At 33.9% G+C, this 22,560-nt stretch overlaps 2 protein-coding genes and 1 pseudogene across 2 annotated transcripts; all 3 read left to right on the top strand.

Moving 5' to 3' along the window:
* The first annotated feature begins 17 nt into the window (after window positions 1–17).
* Window positions 18–1,700, top strand: LOC109003950 (annotated as a pseudogene).
* Window positions 1,701–5,627: 3,927 nt separating this feature from the next.
* On the top strand, window positions 5,628–8,679 carry LOC109003956. Its single transcript, XM_018982300.2, has 5 exons — window positions 5,628–6,002; window positions 7,081–7,176; window positions 7,261–7,309; window positions 7,747–7,875; window positions 8,395–8,679. The coding sequence occupies exons 1-4, from the start codon at window positions 5,661–5,663 to the stop codon at window positions 7,833–7,835; spliced, it is 576 nt and encodes a 191-aa protein (XP_018837845.1). The 5' UTR covers window positions 5,628–5,660; the 3' UTR covers window positions 7,836–7,875; window positions 8,395–8,679.
* A 2,548-nt stretch (window positions 8,680–11,227) lies between these two features.
* Window positions 11,228–16,461, top strand: LOC109004016 (ATP-dependent Clp protease proteolytic subunit 4, chloroplastic). The gene is made up of 2 exons (XM_018982400.2): window positions 11,228–11,813; window positions 15,810–16,461. Exons 1-2 carry the CDS (start codon window positions 11,365–11,367, stop codon window positions 16,291–16,293), a joined length of 933 nt encoding a protein of 310 aa, XP_018837945.1. The 5' UTR covers window positions 11,228–11,364; the 3' UTR covers window positions 16,294–16,461.
* The last annotated feature ends 6,099 nt before the right edge of the window (window positions 16,462–22,560 follow it).

Genomic DNA, 22,560 nt, shown 5'->3' with positions numbered 1-22,560 from the left:
TTGGCTCTGCCTATTCTATGATCAAGAGGATAGTCAAATTTCGATCATACCTTGATGTCTTGGAAAAGAAGAAGAAATCCCTCATGGATCTCAGAGAAAATGTCAAAACTGAAATGGAATCAGCTGAGAGAGAAGGACAAGTGCTAAGCACTCAAGTCATTGAGTGGCTTAATGAGGTAGAAAAGCTTCATCTTGAAGTTAATCAGTTTCAAGAAGTAAAGCTTTCTCGGCATTCCGTAAATTGTAGGGAACGGTATAGGATAAGCAGGGAAGTGGCAGGACAGCATAAACGGATAGAATGGCTCCTAAAAGCTGGAAGTTCCCATATTGGTGCTGTGGTTGTCAACCATTCAGTTCCCAGAGCAGTGGAGCATATTCCTGGACCTTCAATTCAAGATGAAACAACGGCATCAAAAACATTAGCAAAAACTGTGACTCTATTGTCTAACCCTGGAGTCCGAAGGATTGGTATTTGGGGAATGGGAGGAATAGGCAAGACCACTCTGGTGAGAAATTTGAACAATAAGCTCAAGGGAACTTCAATGCAGCCTTTTGGCATCGTCATATGGACAACTGTTTCCAAGAATTTGGACAAAAAAAAGGTCCAGACACAAATAGCCGAGAGATTGAATTTGGAGGCAGGAAAGGGAGAGAGCATAGAGAGATTGGCTGGTCGAATTTATCAAAGAGTCGAGATTGAGGACAATTTTCTACTCATTCTAGATGATGTTTGGGAGAAATTGACTTGGACAATTGGGAATCCGCTGCTTGAAGTTCATACGGGTTGTAAGATCATGCTGACTTCTCGATGTCGGGATGTTTGTAGGGACATGATGATAGATGAAGAAGTTAAAGTGGATGTTTTAAATGATGATGAAGGTTTGCAATTGTTTATTTGAAATGCAGGCAAAGTTGTTAGTTTAGAAAACATTAGGCCATTTGCAGAAGCAATTGCTAGAGAATGTTGTGGGTTGCCTTTGGCCATCATCACCATGGGAACTGCTATGAGAGGAAAGACAATGGTCAAGCTGTGGAAGCATGCTTTAAATGAGTTGCAAAAGTCAGTGCCTTGTACAGGAGGCGTTGAAGACAGGCTCATTAAGCCTTTGAAAGTGGAGTTACGACTCATTAGAAGGTAAAAACATAAAACCTTGTTTCCTGAGGACTTCTCAATTGAAATAAGCGAACTAGTAAGGTGCTGGCTGGCAGAAGGTTTGATAGATGAACATGAAAACAATGGGTATTCAGTCCATAGAGGAATTGTTTTGATTGAATATGCATAATGTTGTTCGTGATGTTGCTATATGGATTGCATCATCGTCTGAGGATGGGCATAAATCCCTTGTTGGTTCAGGGATTGGCTTGAGGGAGATTTCTGCAGTTGAGCTATCAAATTCTCTCAGAAGAGTTTCTTTTATGAATAACAAGATAACAAGACTACCTTATTGTGTTATAGAATGTATAGAGGCTTCAACTTTGCTACTACAAGGTAATCTTCCCCTTGATCGAATTCCTGCAAGGGTTTGAACTTTGAAGCACTCAGGGTCCTGAATATAAGTGGAAGCCGCATCCAGTCATTGCCTCTTTCTCTACTTCAGCTTGGTGACCTCCGTGCTCTTCTTTTAAGGGATTGCTTCTATCTTGAAGAATTACCCCCACTGGAAGGGCTTAGTAGACTTCCAAGTGCTTGATCTCATTGCCACTCGTATCAGAGAATTGCCTAGAGGTATGGAAAATTTATGCAACTTAAGGCAACTAAACTTATCCCGCACACACTATCTAGAAACCATTCAAGCTGGAATTATATCCAAGCTGTTTTGTTTAGAGATTCTGGATATGACATTGAGTGGTTACCATTTGAGTGTACTTCTATATTGATAATTCTATATTAATTAATTTATATTAATAAATTAATTAATATAATACTATATCAAATCCCGGTAGGTAAGAAGATAAAATTTTAAATTATGTATTTTATTTTCGTGAAATACCTGTTATTTTTTATTCTACCGCTACAAGATCAACAATTCTATGAGCTTGGACTTCAGTTGCTGACATAAAAACATCTCTTTCCATGTCTTCAGATACAACCCATAAAGGTTTGTCTGTTCTTTGTACATAAACCCTTGTGATGGTTTTGCGTAACTTCAACAGTTCTTCTGCTTCCTATATAAATTCTTCCGTTTGTGTATCATAAAAAGAACTAGCAGGTTGATGGATCATTACCCTGATTATATAACATAAAAAATAGTTCTTCTATTTTGAAGATAAATCAAAGAGAACAAATCAAATAAAGAATAATAAATACTACGAGAAACAAGATAGAATTGAACAACTGTACAGACATTTTTATCTTTTGCACATTGCATACGGCTCTACAATGGAATTCACTTTTCCCTCCCATCAAAGAAACAGAAAATATAGGATCTATGATACTAGACCCAGATCGGTAAATAATTCAATAATCATCATTCCCTTTATTTTGGAGTAGTTAAAAAATACTATGAAGTCTCCGTTGCTTTAAATTTATATAGATATTTATTTAGTCTTTTATTCAACAATCCCAAAGTTTTTTTTTTTTTAAATATTCTTTCATAACATAATTAGTCTTCTGGGAGGAAAACAAAAAAAGTTTGTGACGCTGCAATAGGCTTCCGATAGATCATATAAAATCGGAAATGCCCCTTATCTCATACTACTCTTTCGATATATAATCGAATGGTTTTTTTTTTTTTTTCATATCGAATTCAAAATGCCATGCTATTATTACTTAATAACTTAGTCTTGTTTGGTTATTAAACTCATATGAGTTTAACTCAATTCAGTTTAATTTTAAGTTAAGTTTAATATTTAAACATCCAAATTTTAAATTCTTAAACTTATCTCAACTCAAAACTTCTTTACATATGAAACCTACAATCATTTTCAATTCAATAATTTTTTACACGTAAGATTCATAACTTTTTTCAATTTATCATAAATACATTAAAACTCATCTTAATATCCAAATACATTTAAAACTCATCTTAAGTAGATCTTACATAACTCATTCTACTGTCTCAACTTATTACTATTTATAAAAAATTTAACTCAGGTCAACTCAGGTCAACATCCAAACGCAATCTAAATTTACAACAAACGGATCCTTATCATTGTGAAATTTCAATAAATAAGGTGTGATTTTGATCAAGGGTATACTTCCAAAAATATTTTGGGATGCTATCCATTGCACAATTGTATACGTGCATCGATTCTGAGAACAATGTATTTTTACCACCTCCCAGCTGTCAAATTTCTCCAGCATTAATATTGTGTCTCTGATAATATTTTCTGCAACCCATTCATGATTTCCTTGAAGCTCTTTTAAGACTGAGATAGTTCTCTGGAAGTCTCCCTCAATTATGATATTCTTTTAAGTTCTTGGATTGGGCTTCTAGTTCTCCTATATATGCAGCCATGACTTGTCCTTGGTATGAATTACAGCTCCCTGAGTGCTCAATTTGTCCACTCTGTGATCTGCATATAGAAGCAGAGGTCTACCATTCGAGCTGACTGCAACATTAAATGTAATAGAATATTTTCCTAGAAGAGGTGGAGACCATCTGGTTTTCTGTTCAGTTCTTTCCATTCCCAAGCATTACAATGATCCCTATATTACTATATTTCTTTGTTTAATCCTTCATCTAGCTTTATTTCTTTTACGAAATCTTCATTTCTTGTCAATCATAATGCGCCTTAAATTATTTTTAATAGTTGTGAGCCATTTTCATTGAGTTCTTAACTTCTTTATTAGTTTAATCGTTGTTTTTGGTATATGGAGAGAATTATTTGAAAATCCCAAACCCATTTTCTACCTTTTGTTTTTAGTCGAGTTTATAAAAAAAAAAAAAGATTTTCAGTCGAGTTTATAAGTAACAAAAACAAATCACTTCAAAAAGGAAAATTTATTTTTTTGCACAAATAAACTAGCACCGTTTTTATAATTTGCATTTTAAAATAATCAAAGCGGTCAATCTACATCATAAATTATTTAGTTTTGAAAATTTAGATCCAAGTTAAGATTTATGAAAGTATAATATAATAATTGAGTAATTCTATTCATAATTTATTTTAATATTATCCTCTCATCATTATATGATGCGGTATTAAATAATTGAAAACTATTTATTATATTTCATTTATAAATTTATCATTTAATGTCGCGTCAAGAAATGTTTAGTGGATGATGATAAATAGATTTTTTTTCATAATAGTTTAAAGTATTTTTTTAAAAAAATGATTTGTATGGTCTCTTTGTAAAAAATTGGATTCCACATTAAAAAGTATATAAAAAAATTATTTATTTTAATTGAATCTACCTTTTTACAAAAATATAAAAATAAAGAATGTACCGAAAACTTATTTATTTAGAAATTGCATATGATATTATAATTTCTTTTAAAACTTTCTTTTTGTTCCATTATTATTCAACTTGAATTAGATTCCGTACACAAGTCAATGAAAATCAATTAACCAATTATTTCCTCTTTCTCGAGAAATGTTGGTTGGTGCCCTCAATCCCCCTTTTAAAAAAAGAAATATTATTAGAAGCAGTCATTCTTTAGAGAAGTCATTTTTACACATGTTATGTGGCATCATTTAAATTACATATCTTTTAAATTTGAAATTAGAGAGAGATGAGAGAGAGTGGAGATGAAAGAAAGAACGAGATGAAATGAGAGAGACTGAGATGAGACAGAGCAGAGATGAGAGAGAGACCAAAATGAGAGAGAGAGCAAAGATGAGAGAGAGACCGAGATGAAAGAGAGAGCGGAAATGAGAAAGAGATCGAGATGAGAGAGAGACTGATATGATAGAGAGAGAGCAGAGATGAGAGAGAGATGATGAGAGAGACGACGAAAGAGAGACGATGAGAGAGAGAGATCGAGATGAGAGAAAGAGAACCGAGTTGAGAGAGAGAGAGACGATGATGGATGAGAGAGAGAGTCGAGGAGAGAGAAAGAGTTATGAGAGAGACGATGATGAGAGAGAAAGACACTGATGAGAGAGAGAGTTGATGAGAGAGAGTTGACGAGAGAGACAATGGAGAGAGAGATGAGAAGCCGTCAGCATTTTGCACAAAAAAAAAAACAAAAGGATGAGAAGTAACCACGTAATGTGTGCAATGTGTACACAGCTACAGTGGCTGCTCTCTAGCACTATTCTTAAAAAAAAAAAGTCTTCGCATTCACCACTGTGAAGCATTAGCCAGTTTGCACACCTTATGTGGTACCCATCACATGTTATTTCCATCACACGATCTTTTCACTCATTTAAAATTTCAGATGAAATTTTATTTGAGATGATGAGAGAGACAAGATGAGAGAGAGAGTTGATGAAAGAGATAATTGTCGATAAGAGAGATAAAAGAGAGAGCTGATGAGAGAGCGGATGAGAGAGATGATTGTGAGTTTGGAATAATAAAAATAAAGAAAGAAAAAGATAAGGGATTGCCAGGTGTGCAAAATTGGAAATACAAATTGCACAGCTGATCCCTATCGAAACTCTTAAAAAAATAAAAATAAACCATAATTTCGTCCAAAATTGGAAATACAAATACCCGCCACTACACATTCCGTGATACAAAAAACGCTGCTCCAACAATTTTAAGCACAGAAAATATGAGAAAGAGAGAGACGAAGAAGAAAGAGGGTCGCAAGTCCTCGGTGACGGAGCTTCTGGAAACGCCTTTGCCAATGCCGACTTCTTCTTCTCCTCCTCCTCCAAACGAGTCTCCGAAATCGGCTTTCTTCATGACCAAGAAGAAGAATACGGCCTCGGCCTCGAAGTTCGACGAGGACACGTTGCTGCCTACTCCTCTGAAAGCCTTAAGCAGCATCTCCGATCTCAAGGACCTCGCCTCTTCACGCCTCGACCATCTCAAGCGCCACATCGACCACTCACACTCCGAGATCCTCAAGGACCTCGACGCTTCCCAGTCTCGCCTCCACAAGCGCTTCAAGGTCTCTCTCTCTCTCTCGCCCAGTGTTAAAAGATTGTTCTGAAACCTGAAATAATTTTCTCTACTTTTCTTTCTTTCGTTTTATGAGCTTCCAAACGGATTAATCTAAAAATTCATATATCTAAAGGAATAGCAGGATATCCGATGATTCCTGATTTTAAGACATTGAATTAGCTCACCGATGAGTGCTTCGACAAAAATCTCGCTAGCTCTCCAACGTAATTATGGTTTTACTAAGTTTGAATTCTTGGATTTTGGAATTTTCAATTTGATCTTATGCTTTTACTATTTCTCAAGCTTACACTAGTTCTTGCGTAAATAATCTTACGAAGCTACCACACAAAATACAATATATAATTTAATTTTTTTAAATCTTAAAATAAAAATTATATTATAATAATTTTTTATTTAAATTTCATCTCATCTCGTCTCTCTAACGAGACCGATCTTTTCTCTTAAAAACTGTTTTACAGCTTCTCACACACGGTAACCTATAACCAAAGAGTTGAGTTGTGTGGCTTGAGAGTTTAAGGGAATGTTTACAATACCGAAGTTAGTAATAATAACAAAGGATCTCTCTCTCCAAAGAATCATATAGGATTCATAATCATACCTGTATGAGATAAATAGAGCTCAAGATGTTTATTGTGGATACGTAATAACTATCTCACTTGTTATTTGAAATTCAAGCATTCGAGATAGGGCTTAGGTTATCTTTAGATGAATCAATAGCCCTTTCATCCCGAAGTTCTAGGGCGGTCAGATTAAGCTTTTAAGACAATGTATGATTTTACTTGTTATCAAAATAGTTTCTAAATTCGAACTCTACAATTTATTTATTTAATTAAATATTTCCCGCTTTTAGACAATTAGTGATTTTACACTTTAGCCCCTTCGTTGCTCTAAATATTTGTAACTTTGTTAAATTTTCATCTTGTCTGTTTTAGTTACCTGGTTTAGACGAGGAGCTCCTTTGCACAATACTTGATCAACTTCTGAAAGCTGCTACCTGCACAAAAACCATGTTAGCAAAGCCTTTCCCGCTAATTATTTCTCTGTTTCTCATTCTAATTCCATAGATTCAGACTCAAGCATGCCAACAAGTGATGGATGAAGCAGAGAAGGAATATAAGAAGATGTTTGAACGGATCAGTGAAAGCCGGGAAGCAATGAAGGTATTTCCTCAATCACAAACACTAGCTGATTTTTTCTTATGCCTTTCAGTTGTTCAACAAGTGTGACTAATGATCCCTTTTCAGGCTTCATATGCAGAGTTCATGGCAGATGCACAGGCCAGTGCAACTCGTGGTATGTTGTTATGACTCTGTTTTTAAGAAAACGTTGGAACTTTGCTCATTGCATATGCCTTAATGACTAGTGGATTTTGAGTACATGATGCTTTGCAACTAATAGGGACCTTAATCCAGAATTGCATAATAGCTCATGACACATTTACAAATCCCAAATCTCCAGGCTGGATCTATTCCCCTATGTATGACGGTTTGCACATTTGCAGGAGGTCATGTTTGCGCATGCATGTGTCAGCTGTAAATAAAATCTAAATGGGTTTTTGTATGCATCATCCAGCTCCATCAGCACATGTTGATGGGTGATGAAATAATAAATATCAAGCATGGTGATCTTGTATATACTAACAAGGGTTACCCACTAATTTTGTGTCAGCAGCTAATAAACCTTAATCTCATCCCTTTTGGATATCTTTTGTTTACATTTAAACTTTTCAGCGTGCAAAACATCCATTACCGAGCTTTCACAATCCTGTGAGAAATCAATGGATGCTCTCCGGAGCCGTTTTGGGATTCCGTCCACTTAGACATCGCTTGTCCATGCCACTCAGTAACAAGAGTTCTTAGGTGAGTGTTTTATGCTCGACTTCTTTCATTATTGGTGTCTTCTTGTCTTTGGTACCGGGCATGCAGTAAATTTTTATCCATGACTCAGTGCTTGAATTAGTAGCTCTCCTCCGTAGGTTTTCTATTTAAAAATGTATCAACAAATTTTTTTTTATGGTCTTCCAAATTAAGTTGCATCCATTTTAAGTAAGACTACAGCATTTATAAACTGGAGAAGATTGAAAATCGACAAGAAAAAAAACAAAATACATTTTGAAAATACTTATTGGCCAAACTTTTGTGTAAAGGAGAGAGAATAATTCTCAGCAAAAACCCCTGATTTCACTAACATGGCTCTGGATTCAGTAAGTAGCTAGACTTCTTATTGCGACAAGGACATCTTGCTCTTACTTTGTCCGGGAGTTGAATTTCTGATTGGTTGATATAATTTAACAAAAAGTGGCATAAAATTAAATAACTTCTCTAACCTGTTGGCAAATCAAATTTTGATTAATTCTTCTTATGAATTGTGTCATCTAGGTGTCCATAGTTGAAAAGAAAAACAGTATGGATTCTGGAGGATCGATTACGAGTAGCAGATCAGGTGTGATAAGTAAACTACTACTGTTGCATGAACACTTGATGTTCCACTTCATAGTGACAAATGTATTTCTTTCTTCCTATCAAAATGATAAGCAATGGGCAGCATTGAATACATATTGAATACCTTAAAATGTGGCCAGTACAGAAAATGAGGCCATTCCTGCATAAATGACAAATTACTGACAGTTATAGATCAATGGTGCCATTGTTGAGATTTCACTACCTGAAATGCTCTTATGGCTCTTGAACAAAAGATAAAAGTTGCTTACAAGTAAAATGATTGTCTAGAATCTCTTGAAAAAATCCGCATAGCATATTCAATAATTAGCATTGAGTAGGAATTTGCTATTAGGATCGCATTACAGACGGGTAAGACAATTTTATACTAGCAATGTCAAATGCAGTTGAGCATTAGTAAACCTGTTACACTTTAGCCAAAATTTGACTAGAAAACTCTATTTTTCAATTGAGCTAGACACTTTTCAACATCACTAAATAACAAACTCTGTAAATCTATATTTATTCCATTTAGGCCTGTTCATTCAAGCTGGATAAAAACCTGGCTGGCAATTCGGGTTCCGGCCCGGTTTTGAAACACGTTCCGGTTCAGGTATACTAAGTTTCCCGAGTTGGAATCTGGATGAACAATCATATTTCCATATAAATATTTATTTTCATTCTTTCTTTACAATTTTTATTTTTATGGTAGTTGGAAAATCAATTTAAGCTAATCATTTAAAAAACGGATGCACATAAAAAATATGATAATTTTTAACAAATATATTTTTAATTCAACACAACTACTTATAAATGTACTCGGCTTTAATTTGAATTGGGTTGAATAGAATGAAATGCATATATACTTGAGAAGTTAACAGCATAACATATAGTACTTGGCAGATATACACCAACTAAATGTAATATGATAATTTTTCCATTGATTTGTTGTTCTCTAATAACAACAGAACATATAGTACTTAGAGAGCTCCAGTTCTACCTAGGAGAGCTTAGAAAGACACGAAAGAAATCAAATAAGCAAAAAAAATTGAATGGCTAACGTATTTGGCTCAACAGATTTGACCCCGGAAATAGCTCTAGATATTTTTACTGTTCATTTAACTAGTTTTTGCCGAGCTCACTTCGAATGCTCAATATACAAGTTTTGCATATTCTATTTAAAAAAAATATTAGATTTATTATTAAAAAAATAGTTTTCACGTGTAAATCTTATATTTATCTATTTTTTTAAAAAATATATATATACGAATTTGCACACATTACAACTTCTCATTGTATAATTAATGCACTCGTGATCTTCTGGGAAAGTAAACATAAATAAAGCTAGCTCCTGCCGAAGAGTACGGCATATTTTGACTACTAAGCTGTTACAAGCATAAAATTATTGGGTATTTGAAAATTAAAAAATCTACTCAATCTCTTACTATTCACACAACCTCCACACTCCACATTATTTTTAATTTTTATTATTATTTTTTTTATTAAATATTTATTATATGAATAATGAATAAAAAATTTGAAATAATTTAAAAAGAATAAACTCAACAAAAATATTAAAAAAAATATTAAAAATTTAAAAAATTTAAAAAAATGTGAAGTGTGGAGTGTGGTGGAGGTTGTGTAGCAAAACTCTTTGAAAATATCAAGGTCAAGGCCCTTTTTATATTTAGTTTTATTTTTTATATTTTATATTCTAAGGTTTTTTTTTAAACTCATTTTAAATTTAATTTTCAATTAATTTGCCAATATTTTTAATAGTTAATTAGCGAGAGAAATGAATTGCTCCGAATTGAAGTAATAAAAAAAATAGTTAATTATATTTTGATTCCTTAAACTTTCACTCAATTCACAATGTGCCTTTAAAATTACTAATTATATCAAAGTAGACCCTCAAATTTTCAAAACCTTTCAATCCCGCCCTTTATGTCTATCAGCAGCGTTAAATCTAACGAAAATTTATTATACGTGTTGTTCATGTGCATAACATTCACTATAAAGATGTAATTTTCATTTGATTCATTATCATTCACCATATAAAATATAAAATAATATATTATATCAGTTAATAATAAATCACAAATCATTAAATATTTTTTTTATTAATTTATATATTGTTAATGAATATCAAATAATTTTATTGTGTACATAGATTATTCAAACTTACTTGCAACTTAGGTATAAAATAATTTTATATATGGTTAATGATTAATGATTTATTATTAATTGATAACCTATATTATTTTATATTTTATATGCTCAATAATAATAAATTAAATAAAAATCACATCTTTGTACTAAATTTTCATTAAATTTAACATTGTTGATAGACAAAAAAAATGAATTGAAAAGTTTTGAAAGTTTAAGAGTTCACTTTGATGTAATTAGTAATTTCAGAGACACATCATTAATTGAGTAAAAGTTTAAAAAGATAAAGTATAATTAACTCTAAAAAAAATTAAAACTAGAATACAAAAGATCAATATTTTTGGAAGGCAACATATAAAAATTATTTTAATATTTCAATCCTAAAAGAAATGAGTATAACTATCCATTTTTCTTTTTTAAGATTATAACTACACAATTTTTTAAGAGAGTTTTGTTACAGTTGTTTTTATATATTTTTTTCATATTCTATTAATATATTGATTAAAATAATTATTTTATATTAAAAAATAATATTTATTTATATTAATAGTGTGCATAAAAAATATGTTAAAATATTATAAATAAAATTTTTATTTTTTAATAAGACACGTCGACTCATTTTCTCCAGCGAGAGGTCATCGGCAATTCTAGTCGACGTCGCTTGTTGCTCACCCAAGTCCAAACTCCTTCCTTTCTTGAATTGCTTGGCGTTTCAACTCTCTTCCCTAGGAATTGGACCACGCCATGGATTTGCTTTCAGTCTCGTCCTCTTCTTCATCCTCTTCTCTATGCCCTCACTTCTTCTCTCGCTCCAAATCCCCCCACCATCTCTCTTCATTCAAGATCCAAATACCCTCCACCCCCGCTTGCCATCCCAGAACCTCCGTTCACAACTCTCTCCACACCTTCTCTCCCAAACCCCTCAAATCCCTAGCCTTCGAATCTCAGCAACGAGAAAGAAGCTGTGTTACTTTCGAACTCTCCGCTGGGCCTCCGCAGACCCCGGGGACCGCCATAAGAGGCTCCGAAGCCGACGCCATGGGGCTTTTGCTCAAGGAGAGGATTGTGTTCTTGGGGAGCAGCATCGATGACTTCGTGGCTGACACCATTATCAGTCAGTTGCTGCTCTTGGATGCTCAGGACCACACCAAGGATATCCGTCTTTTTATCAATTCCCCTGGCGGAGCTTTGAGGTAAAGATTATTTTCTTTCATTTTCCTTTTGAGTGGCAGAGAAAAGATAGTGGAAAGGAAACAAGTCATAGTTAAAGTCAATGATGATGAGGTAGACTATTTCCTAGAGACTTGTACGAGCTAAGGATGCTCTTGTTCTTTTTAGAACATGAACACCCCCAAGTTTCCAGGAAAAACACTGTGGCATGACCGCGTAAGCTTAGTAATCCGGAGTTGTAGTATCTCTTGGTGCGGGAAATATACGAGTTGCCTATGTAGTATACCCAAACAATTGGTTATGTTGGAATTACATATTTGAACTGTCAAACTCTCTTTGCTGGTTTATGAACTAAATATTCCTTTAGCATGTGGAGGCATCAATTGTATCATTGCTGACAGGGGTGTTGGGTTTTTGGAGGGCATATAGTTGATCGAGTTGTATTAACCCTGCACTTATCATATGTTCTTTCTACGGAAAATGTCTGTAACTCATTTGTCAACTATGTATGCATGAAAAGTGCAAAACAAATGGGAAAAATATTCATGGAAGACAATAAGATGAAAAAATGGATATTAAGGATTAGTCTTGTGAAAATATCAATATATCTGCCAAGCACACACCCCCCCCCCCCCCCAAAAAAAAAAAAAAAAGAGAGAAAAGTAACTTTGGCCTTTGGCTTTGCTCCAATAGCTCTTTATTAATTGGAGTAGCTACCTCACATCCAGATTGAACTTTATCCTTCCACCTCAATGAATTTTGATCTAAGTAAAACTAATTTTAGCCACCTCATCCCTAATAGAAGTGGACCAATCAAATTAAAAGAATCAATTCTTCTAACATTTCTTATTTGGAAGCTGGGAGAAACGTAAACCAGACACCATAAAGCTAAAATGCAAAAAAAGGAACACACTTTTACACACTAATTTGACCAAGAGGAAGCATTCTTCTGCATGTAGTATTTATTTTACTTCGAGAAAACATGAAACAATCAGCAACATTTTTTCTTGATGATACAAAATGAACGGGAAATTTCAATAGTATTGTAGGTTTATTTAGAAGCCTCATAAAGCTGGCCTCAATAGGAAGGATATTGTCTACTATGTCTAGTTCACGCACAAAAAAAAGCACCACTCTACATGCCATTTTGTTACACGGGCTTGGATTCTAAAACTTCAATAATATAATGTAATACCCAAGTTTTAGTATGAGAGAGTGGTGAAGGATAAGTTATTATCCTTTATAATAAGACACCACAATGCTTGGAAATGAGAAGTTCTTGTATAATGATTTCAAGAAGTTTCAATTGTAATCTTAACTAGTTCTTTGGATTAAGTATAAAAAAACTAGTTGCCCAAACGTGGATTGAGTCTTCCTTGGTTGTTACAAGTGGTGTCAGAGCCAATCTCAGCCAGAAAATGGGAGACTTGAGAGTCCTGCCACATATGATTAATTACTTGACAAGAACAACAGGGGTTTAAAGGGAGGAGATTATAATGACTCAAGGAAGGTCCAAGCCACATCCAAACCTACTTCAAAATGACTTGTCAAAGTTACAATTGGAGCCCTTTAGAATCATTATAAAGGGCTTAAACTTTTCCTTGCCAAACAATATAGGATTCAATTCACCACCTTCCTATACAAATAATCCGGGGTAATTATAATCTCCCCCTTTAAATTTCCAATGTTCTCGTTGGGCCAAGTCCATCATAGGTGGCATCAAGTCCCACACTTCTTGTTGGGATTGGTTCTGATGCCATTTGCAATGACCTGAAAGTCCCAATATAACGCCTCAATGGAAGACCCCAACATCATTGCCTATACTCCAAAAAAACTAGTCAATGATACAATTAGAGTCCCATTAAAACCTTATAAAGAGCAATAACTTCTCATTCCCAAACAATGTGGGATCTCATACACCATCTACTCTTATTTTTATTATTTGGGATATCACAATCTATCCCTCTTAAATTCTCGACGTCCTCCTCGGGCCAGTCCGTCGTAAGTGGCACGACTCAAGTCTCACATTTCTGGTTGGGATAAGCTTTGATACCACTTGTAACGCCCTAGTGGAAGGCCCTAATCATATGGCCTATACTCCAAAAGAACTAGTCAATGATACAATTGGAGCCCCATTGAGAGCAAGAACTTCTCCTTCCCAAACAATGTAGGATCTCATACCCCACCTACTCTTATCCTTATAATATGGGGTATCACACCCAAGCTACATTTAAGCCCATATCTTAAAAGAACTAGTCTAGGTTACAATTAGAGCCTCTTGGAAATTATTATAAAGAGCTTGAATTTCTTCCTCCCAAGCAATATGGGATCTCATTCACCACTTTCTCATACACAAACACATAGTCTAGGGTATTACAGAGTTTGTAATACCTTAGGGTGGTGTGAAATCCTATATTGCTTGGAAAGTAGAAGTTCTTGTCCTTTACAAGGATTTCAAGGAGTTCCAACTGTAACCTTAACTAATTTTCTCTGGCTTGCGTTAAATCTAAATATTTTTCAATAGAGTGATTGATCGCATCTATTACCATCGTCATGACATGTTGCTATAGTTAGATGCAATGGGAATTGGATTTGGGAAAACCATGTATAAAGTGGCCTCTTTTTCTGGTAACTTTCTAGAGCTATCCGTTAGAATGCAGCCTAGTGGTTAAAGGTTAGGCTTAGTATGAAATGTAGACTCAGACATCCTAATTTGATTCCACATCAAACAAGATGATATTTGTGGTTTTGAAAGGCTGAATAGTCAAAGTGTATTAGAGCCCAATGATAGTTTTTTTTTTTGGCAATTTGGTATGTAACCTTTTGAACCTTCTTCTTTTTATTATAATGCTTTGATATGTTATTTCTTCGCAATCTCTTTAATTTTTAGAAACTTGCAGCCTCTCGCCTCCAAACCAGATCTGACCGACTTTGATTTTCAGCATTGACTTTTTCAGAGAAACCAATGCAAAAAAGTGTGTTCTACATATATTCCTTTCCTTCAATGATCGCAAACCGTCCTTCACCTACCTATCACCTTATCAGGCAGCCCTTATATTCTTTCTCTTATCTGCCATGGCCAAGGAAAATCAGACGCATTGCTGAACATAAAGGCAACCTCAATTTGAAAATTATTGAGGCCCAGTGCTTGCCCAATAGGTCTTTGGCCCAAATCACCTCCATTGATGCTTTGCAGCATTCGTCATGTGCTACACATCACTGCCAACTCTCATAATCCTGTCTGGAACAAGCACCTCAAGATTCCCCTGGCCCACTGGGTCTCCCAAGTCCCTTGTGGAGTTCTACATGGAGGACAAGGACTTCGTATGTGCCAATATTGTTGGTGTCACCTTGGTCTCGGCTGAATCACATCATAGTTGACACTTTTGGTTCCCATTGATCGGCTGGTATTGGAAGCCACCATCTGCATCGAGATGAGGTTCACAAAATGAGAGGATGATATGCTGTACTAGTACCGCATGTTGCCCATCCAAACCATTTTGGCATTTGAAATGGTTACTTGCCACCTGTATGAAAAGCACGGGCGCATCCCTCAGCAATAGTGTCCACAGTGAGGTCACATACTTCCTCTCCTCCCCCTCCCAACCGATCCTCCCCACCAACACCTCTCACCATTCATGATGTGGAAGGGGGTGTAAATTGGACAGAAAGTGTGAAGAGTGGTGTTAATTCTTATATATTGTAAGCACCTGCAGTGGCACAGTGGTGATACATGATGTCTGGAATTGGCTTGTGTTATATTCTATTCTCTTTTCTTTTTTCCCCCATTGGAATTCGAAAATACCATGTTAATGCTTTGCTAATTGGTGCACTGAAGTCAAAACATTCATTTAATGTCACCAAACACTCAATCAATCATTAACCTAGAAAAGTATGATTTCCGTACTGGAATTGCAACTCTGGTGCCATCTTGTTTGTTAGATTAATTGGATTCTTGGGTCCCCCTACTTTGCTTTTTTCTACTGGCTCATTTCTTTGTCTGTTGTTATTTGTATCAGTGCGACGATGGCCATCTATGATGTCGTAAAGCTTGTGAGGGCTGATGTTTCCACAGTTGCACTTGGCATTGCTGCATCCACGGCTTCCATAATCCTTGGTGGTGGCACTAAAGGCAAGCGTCTGGCTATGCCCAATACACGGATTATGATTCATCAACCTCTTGGAGGTGCTAGTGGCCAAGCAATTGATGTGGAAATTCAAGCAAAAGAAGTCATGCATAATAAGAATAATGTCACAAGAATTATTTCAGAATCCACTGGTCGCTCATTCGAACAAGTCCAAAAAGATATTGATAGGGATCGATACATGTCCCCTATAGAAGCTGTTGAATATGGAATAATCGATGGAGTTATCGATAGGGATAGCATTATTCCTCTAATGCCTGTGCCAGAAAGGGTGAAACCGAGAATGAATTATGAGGAAATTAGTAAAGATCCAATGAAGTTCTTGACACCTGATGTTCCAGACGATGAGATATACTAACTTTGGGTTTATGTTACAATTATAATACTTTGACAGCTGTTCTTTTTAATTGCTATTTGTCTAGAACTTCATGTAAGTTGGTGTTCTTTACAGTTAGATTCTGCCACTATACTGAGGGAATCTTGTCGATTTTCAAACTATTTTGAGTGATTTGCTTTAGTTTTTAACCATATAAGAAAGCCTCATAAACAACTCGAGGTTTTTTGGTTTGGGGACTTCGCCCCCATGCGACTTGCTTCGGTAACCGCTACTTTTTTGGGTAAATTTTACTGGATGAGATTGCAACAGTAGGTGTGAATTTACAAGAGAGAAATAGGGTGGTAGGGTCCCCTTGTTCGAGTAGATGATCCGGGGCAGGTCGGCCCCTACAATAGAGCAGGATTATCCAACAAACACAGTTCATAGCACCCATTAGAAGGAGGATTTGGATTCGGGTCTTTTCGTTGCTAATTTGAATAATGATATATCCACAATTCTTTTTTAACTTATTTACAACTGGCCCATATGATAATGTCATTTTATTAAACAAATATATAATTTTTTAAAATGTTGAGTTTCCCTAAATTTCAAAATTACACAAAATCGCTTTCTATTTGATATAGAGTTATAAAAAGAGTTTTGAAAAAAATTGTTTATGAGGTTAAATCTTGTAATTGAAGCTTTGTATAAAGAAAGAAAGGCATAGAGAAGTAACATCTTTGTGTGAGGCTAAGTACAAGAGTTATGGTTCTCTTTTCCTTTGGTGGATGTTGCCAAGGTTGTGTGAATCAATGTTTTGAATACCGTACCGGTTAAGACACTGGAATGAAATATTTCGGTACTGATACTGATACCGTTTTGTATACCGTTTTGGGATAGTCGATGTATGAATAAATTATATATAGATATATATATAAATTATATTCTAAAATAATAGTTTATATATAAATAAATTATATATAAATACATATATATATGTAAATTATAAATAGTCTAGTCTGAATTGAGAGTAAAAAAATAAGTTTGTAGTTTGAAAAAATAAAAAAAAAAATTAAAAGCCGAAATTGAGGTCAGTACGGTCTATATTTAGACCGGTATGAAACGTATATAGTACATATACCAGCCTAGCAGCCGATATGACAAATATCGGTCGTACTAACCGGTACGGTATGAGATTAAAAATAATGGTGTGAATACCTTTTTTAGCCTATTTTTTAAAGTATTGTTTATGCTTTTGGTTGCATGCATGCAAGGTGTACAGACTACAGATACTATATATATAAACTCAACCAAGTACCCAAAATCAAGAATAGCTATTTTGGTTAATTTCCAACATATTTTTCTCTCATAATTTTCTTCCACACATTTGTAGGGCTAATCTTTTTTGAAGGAGTGATACTAGTTACAGTCCTAGCTAGTAGCTAGGGTGTGCAATTCATACGCATTTCTTTTAAAAAAAATAGAATTTACTATTAAAAAAATAAATTTTTAATGTAAGTCATATTTACCTACTTTTCAAAGGGAGTGCCTGGAATTTATATATTATAATACTGCAAAAATCATTTATCTTTGATATAGATTGTGCGTGGGTCAAGGATATCATCATGTAGAGATCTAACTTGTTATTAAACTATGTTTGATTACCTAATGGCTTAGCTATAGGGTCAATGCATGCATTCCTTATGTGAATATTGTGCCACTAATTATATAATAATTTGTTGACAAATGATCATATAATCTCCTTGAAATACATATATATGAGGTATCTAAGTGGTGTAACCGTTAAAAATCCATACTTTAAGTAGCTGCATCTGTTGTTCTACTTTTTTTTAACACTAAGAATGTCATTTTTGTTCATTTTTCATTGAGAAATAATTTAGCCACAAAAAGATCTTATAAAAATAAATTTATAAATTAACGTGACTTGATGTGATACGTAAAATTGAAAAACTACTTTTATTGTAAAATAAATATAACGTATCATATAAAATCATATCAATTTATAAATTTTTTTTTTTTTTAAATTTATTTATAGCTGTAACGCTTCTTTTTTTCGTTTATGTAGAACAAGGGGTATGGTGACTTGATTCCAGAACATTGATCTTAAAAGAGAGATGGGTGGATGCGTGTGATCTGTTTGGTGTATACGGAATAAGTCAATCGAGCCCATCTAAGGATCTAGGTCGAGTAATCATTTGAGTTCGGCTACTTATAAGTTAGTGTTTAAACATACTAGTAGTTATTGTGAGATCTATGTAATTTCTTAATTAAGTCAATGAACGAACTTACAAATACATTTTTTTTCGATATTTGTGGGAATGAGAGACTGATTAGACACACCTGAAAAACTAATCAAGACCAATAATGTCGATAATCTTGTTACTAGGAAAAAAAACATGTGTAGTATTAATAATTGAATTAATTGAAAAATTAATATATGGGTTTTTACATGATATCTCACTTTCCAATTTTCATAAAATTGATATTTAAACTTTAAGAAATTTGCAATTAGGTACTTTTGTTAATTTTTCTGTTAGAAAAATAACAGCATAATTATCACATGACATCACACGTCACGTGTCAACCAATAAAAAATTGATACATGGCATCCCGTTAATTTTCTAACGAAAGATCGATGGGTAACTGTTTGTTAGTTTCTTAAAGTTTAAATATTAATTTAGCAAAACTTAAAAGAGTAATGATACTCACATAGGGGTGTAAGGAGTTTGGTCCGGATCAGGAAAACTGATTGGACCAAATGGTTCAGTCCGGTCTGATCCAGACAGAAATTGAGACCCGTTGGTCTCGATCCATCCGAAGTAAGATTTTCGATTTTTGGTCTAATCCTAGGGTGGGGTTTTTCCACTTCGGACCAGACTAGACCAACCAAATATACATATACATATTTTAAAATATTTTTTTTATATATTATTTTATATAATAATTGTATAAATAATTATATAATTTTCATCTAACTTATCACCATTAACAATATAAAATGTTAAATATGTAATTACAAATATTCTGTCAATTACTAATGTATGATATCAATTAATTAACCAATCACCAATTTACTATTAACTAATTACTAACTTCTACATCTATGATCTAATTAAAGTTATTAGAAAATTTTTTTGTTAAATACCTAAGTTGCAAGTGAGTATAAAACATGTATGGTCAATGACAATTATTTATTAATAATATACAAAATGTAAAAAGTTTAATATAGTTCATTATGCATTAACTATCATAATAAATTTACATACTCTAAATTAGCAACAAATTAGTAATTAACATTATAAATATTGGGACAACATGGATAATATGAATATGTTGTATTTGGGGCTTATTTTTTATCCTCAGTATAAGATGCGATATCTTGACTTTTCATTGGAATCAATATATGTCCATGATCCAACAAAAGCGGTTGATTTGAGTTGAAAGGTAGAAAATGCTTTCACCCACATGTATGATGCATACGTTGAAAATGAAGAAGGAAGTAGTTCTGGTCAATAACAGCAGTGCACAAGTCCTCCATGTGAAGATGTACATCCTACAGTTGGTAGCTTGAGGATAGGAAGGCACAAAGATTGGCTCTATTTAAGCAATGGTTACAATCGGAAAACTCTTTGTAAAGCAAATCAGAGATTGATAGTTACCTAACTGAAAGTTATGAGGAACAAGATGCGAGTTTTATATTCTAAATTGGTGAAAGGTTAATTCAGTTAAATATCACGTACTTTCAAAAGTTGCATGCGATGTTCTTGCAATAACGGTATCTACAGTGGCCTCTAAATTTACATTTAGCATGACGGGTCATATACTTGATCCTTTTCGAACTAGTTTATCTTCGATGATGTAGAGGGCCTCATTTGTGCATAAAATTGACTTCGCTCTTCTTCTAATCCAATTAGCCTTAGGGCTTTAATGAATGAGGTGGAGGTTTTGAGAAGCAGCTGGATATGGGTATGTAACAAATTTATTTCTTTTTATATATTTTAATGATTTATTGATTTATATTTTATGTTAATTTATATAATTTGTTTTGTTTTATCTTTTATGTATAGAATTTGTTGGGGAGGTTAAAAATTCTATGCAGACGTTGAATATAATGTCTACATCCAATGTAGATGAATGAGCAGAGAATAATATACTACTATACTAGCTATTTTCGTTAGCATAAAACAAAATTTTAAACTAAGACATTTCTTATTTGTTTGCTATGTTTTTGCAGTAAAGACTAAAGTTGTTGAAACTTCGAGTTTTGGACTTGGAGACTGTTGTGGCACTTATTATTATTGTTGTTGTTGTTGTTGTTGTTGTTGTTAAGTCATTTGTAACATCACTTTATAAGTAGGTGAGTTATGGCCAGATGCAAGGATTGTAAATTGTAATAATTTTTATGTCTCATTTACTTTACATTTTTTGGTTTTTTAATTTTTTTTCTTTTATTTGGAGTTTGGATTATTAGAGATTTTTTAAAATTTCTTTTTCTTTATTTTCTGTTAAATTTTATTAGTATGATTGATAACCTTTTTTGGATGGATATGGATAATTTTTATTTTTTTATTTTTTCTATATTTTTCTTTTATGAGTTTGGATATTATTGACATATTGCATATTTTTCAAGTCTTTTTTCCTATTTGTTGTATGTTAATAATAATTTAGGTTGAAAATGAGATAAAAAGTCAAGACTTAAGCCAAAATGAGTCGAATGTGAAAAAACTAGCACATTTGATAATGGTCAGATTGATTAGACCGGACCGAGAGTCAATGGTCTAATTTGGTCCGTATGTGAATTATGTCCGGTTAAGGTGGGAAAATCCTGGCCCAAAGGGGTTCGGTCTGGTCCCAAAAATCCTCTAGGGACCAATCGGACCGGATCGAATTCACCCCTACACACAAAACATCTCACAATACATATTTTAAAATGAGAGTATTTTTGTAAAGTGATGTTATGTTATTTTTATAAGATATTTTATAAAAATACCCTTATTTTAAAACATGATTGTGTAATATATTGTGAGAAGTGACATGTGTTTATCATTTTTCTTCCTCTTAATCTTAATTTGACAAAATATGTACATTAAAAAAAAGTCGTGTATTTATCATTTTGTCAAATATTTTAGGCTTTGATTGTGCCGCTATAACTCCAATGCATGATTTCCTGTCTCGTTTGTTTTCACAATTCCTTTCAACTCATATCATCTCATATCATCTAATCATTATAACTTTTTTAAATTCTAACACAAAATAAAATAAATAATTTAAAATTTTTAAATTCTAAAATAAAAATAATATTAAAAATATATTTTAATAATATTTTATTCAACTTTTAATTTTAATCTCTGACTCATCTCAAAACAAACGTTTATATATGTAGTGCATGATATTCGTAAACGATAAGCCCCTAGACCATGAAAGGTTGAAAGCGCTGTCTCAACAGCTACAATTTTTAAATACCAAAAACTGGTCCTTTTCATGGGGCGCTTGCTTGCCGACCAACTACTCCACCTCAGGTAAAGCCTCAATTTCTTTACATTTGTTTTATTATATGTTCTTCCGTCATGAATCGAACCTTTCCGCATGATCTTAATTGATCAATTCCCATTATTTTTTTCAGCCGCGTAAGATTTGATTTACCGCAGAGTTATCATTAGATTTATATTTTGGATTATCTAGGCCAACGTTTATATAGGAGGCTAAAGCAATACAATAACTTGAATACAATTTTAAATTTTTAATAAATTGTATATATCTATATACAATATATTTATTTGTATATATATATAAATATAAAAAAAATATTTTTTTTATATATGTGGAGTAGAGCGGGGGGCGGAGCGGGGCAGGACAGGGCCCGCTGTGGTCATCCCACCTCCGCTAGGCCTTCTCCATGCGGGGCAGGTTGGACAGGGCCCCACTGCCCACCCCTAATGGGCGGCGAGAAGGGAAAGGGTTCTTGAGAGAGAAGGGAAATTGGGAAAGTGTTTTGTTTCGATGACTCGTGAGGTCAAGAGACTTGAGAGAGAAGCCCAGAAGGGAAAGATGAAAGAGGAAAGCATCAATCATTTTTTTTTAAATGACCCAGTTATCCGTAACCGGGTCACAAAACTGGATCCAGATTCATCTCACCTGCCTAGGTGTAATCCAGGTAGATAACCATCCGGATTTTCGAGTTCCAGACCTGACCAGAAAAAAACCGGTGCAGTTGCACACCCTTAGTTACGTATAGCTCTAATAGGGTTTATCATTGTCATGACATTATAGCCAACAATATCTTTGATC

This window comes from Juglans regia, chromosome 2, assembly GCF_001411555.2.
Source record: "Juglans regia cultivar Chandler chromosome 2, Walnut 2.0, whole genome shotgun sequence".
Classification (NCBI taxonomy): Eukaryota; Viridiplantae; Streptophyta; class Magnoliopsida; order Fagales; family Juglandaceae; genus Juglans; species Juglans regia.
The sequence above is the reverse complement of the archived record's forward strand: the minus strand, read 5'-3'. Positions and strand labels throughout refer to the sequence as shown.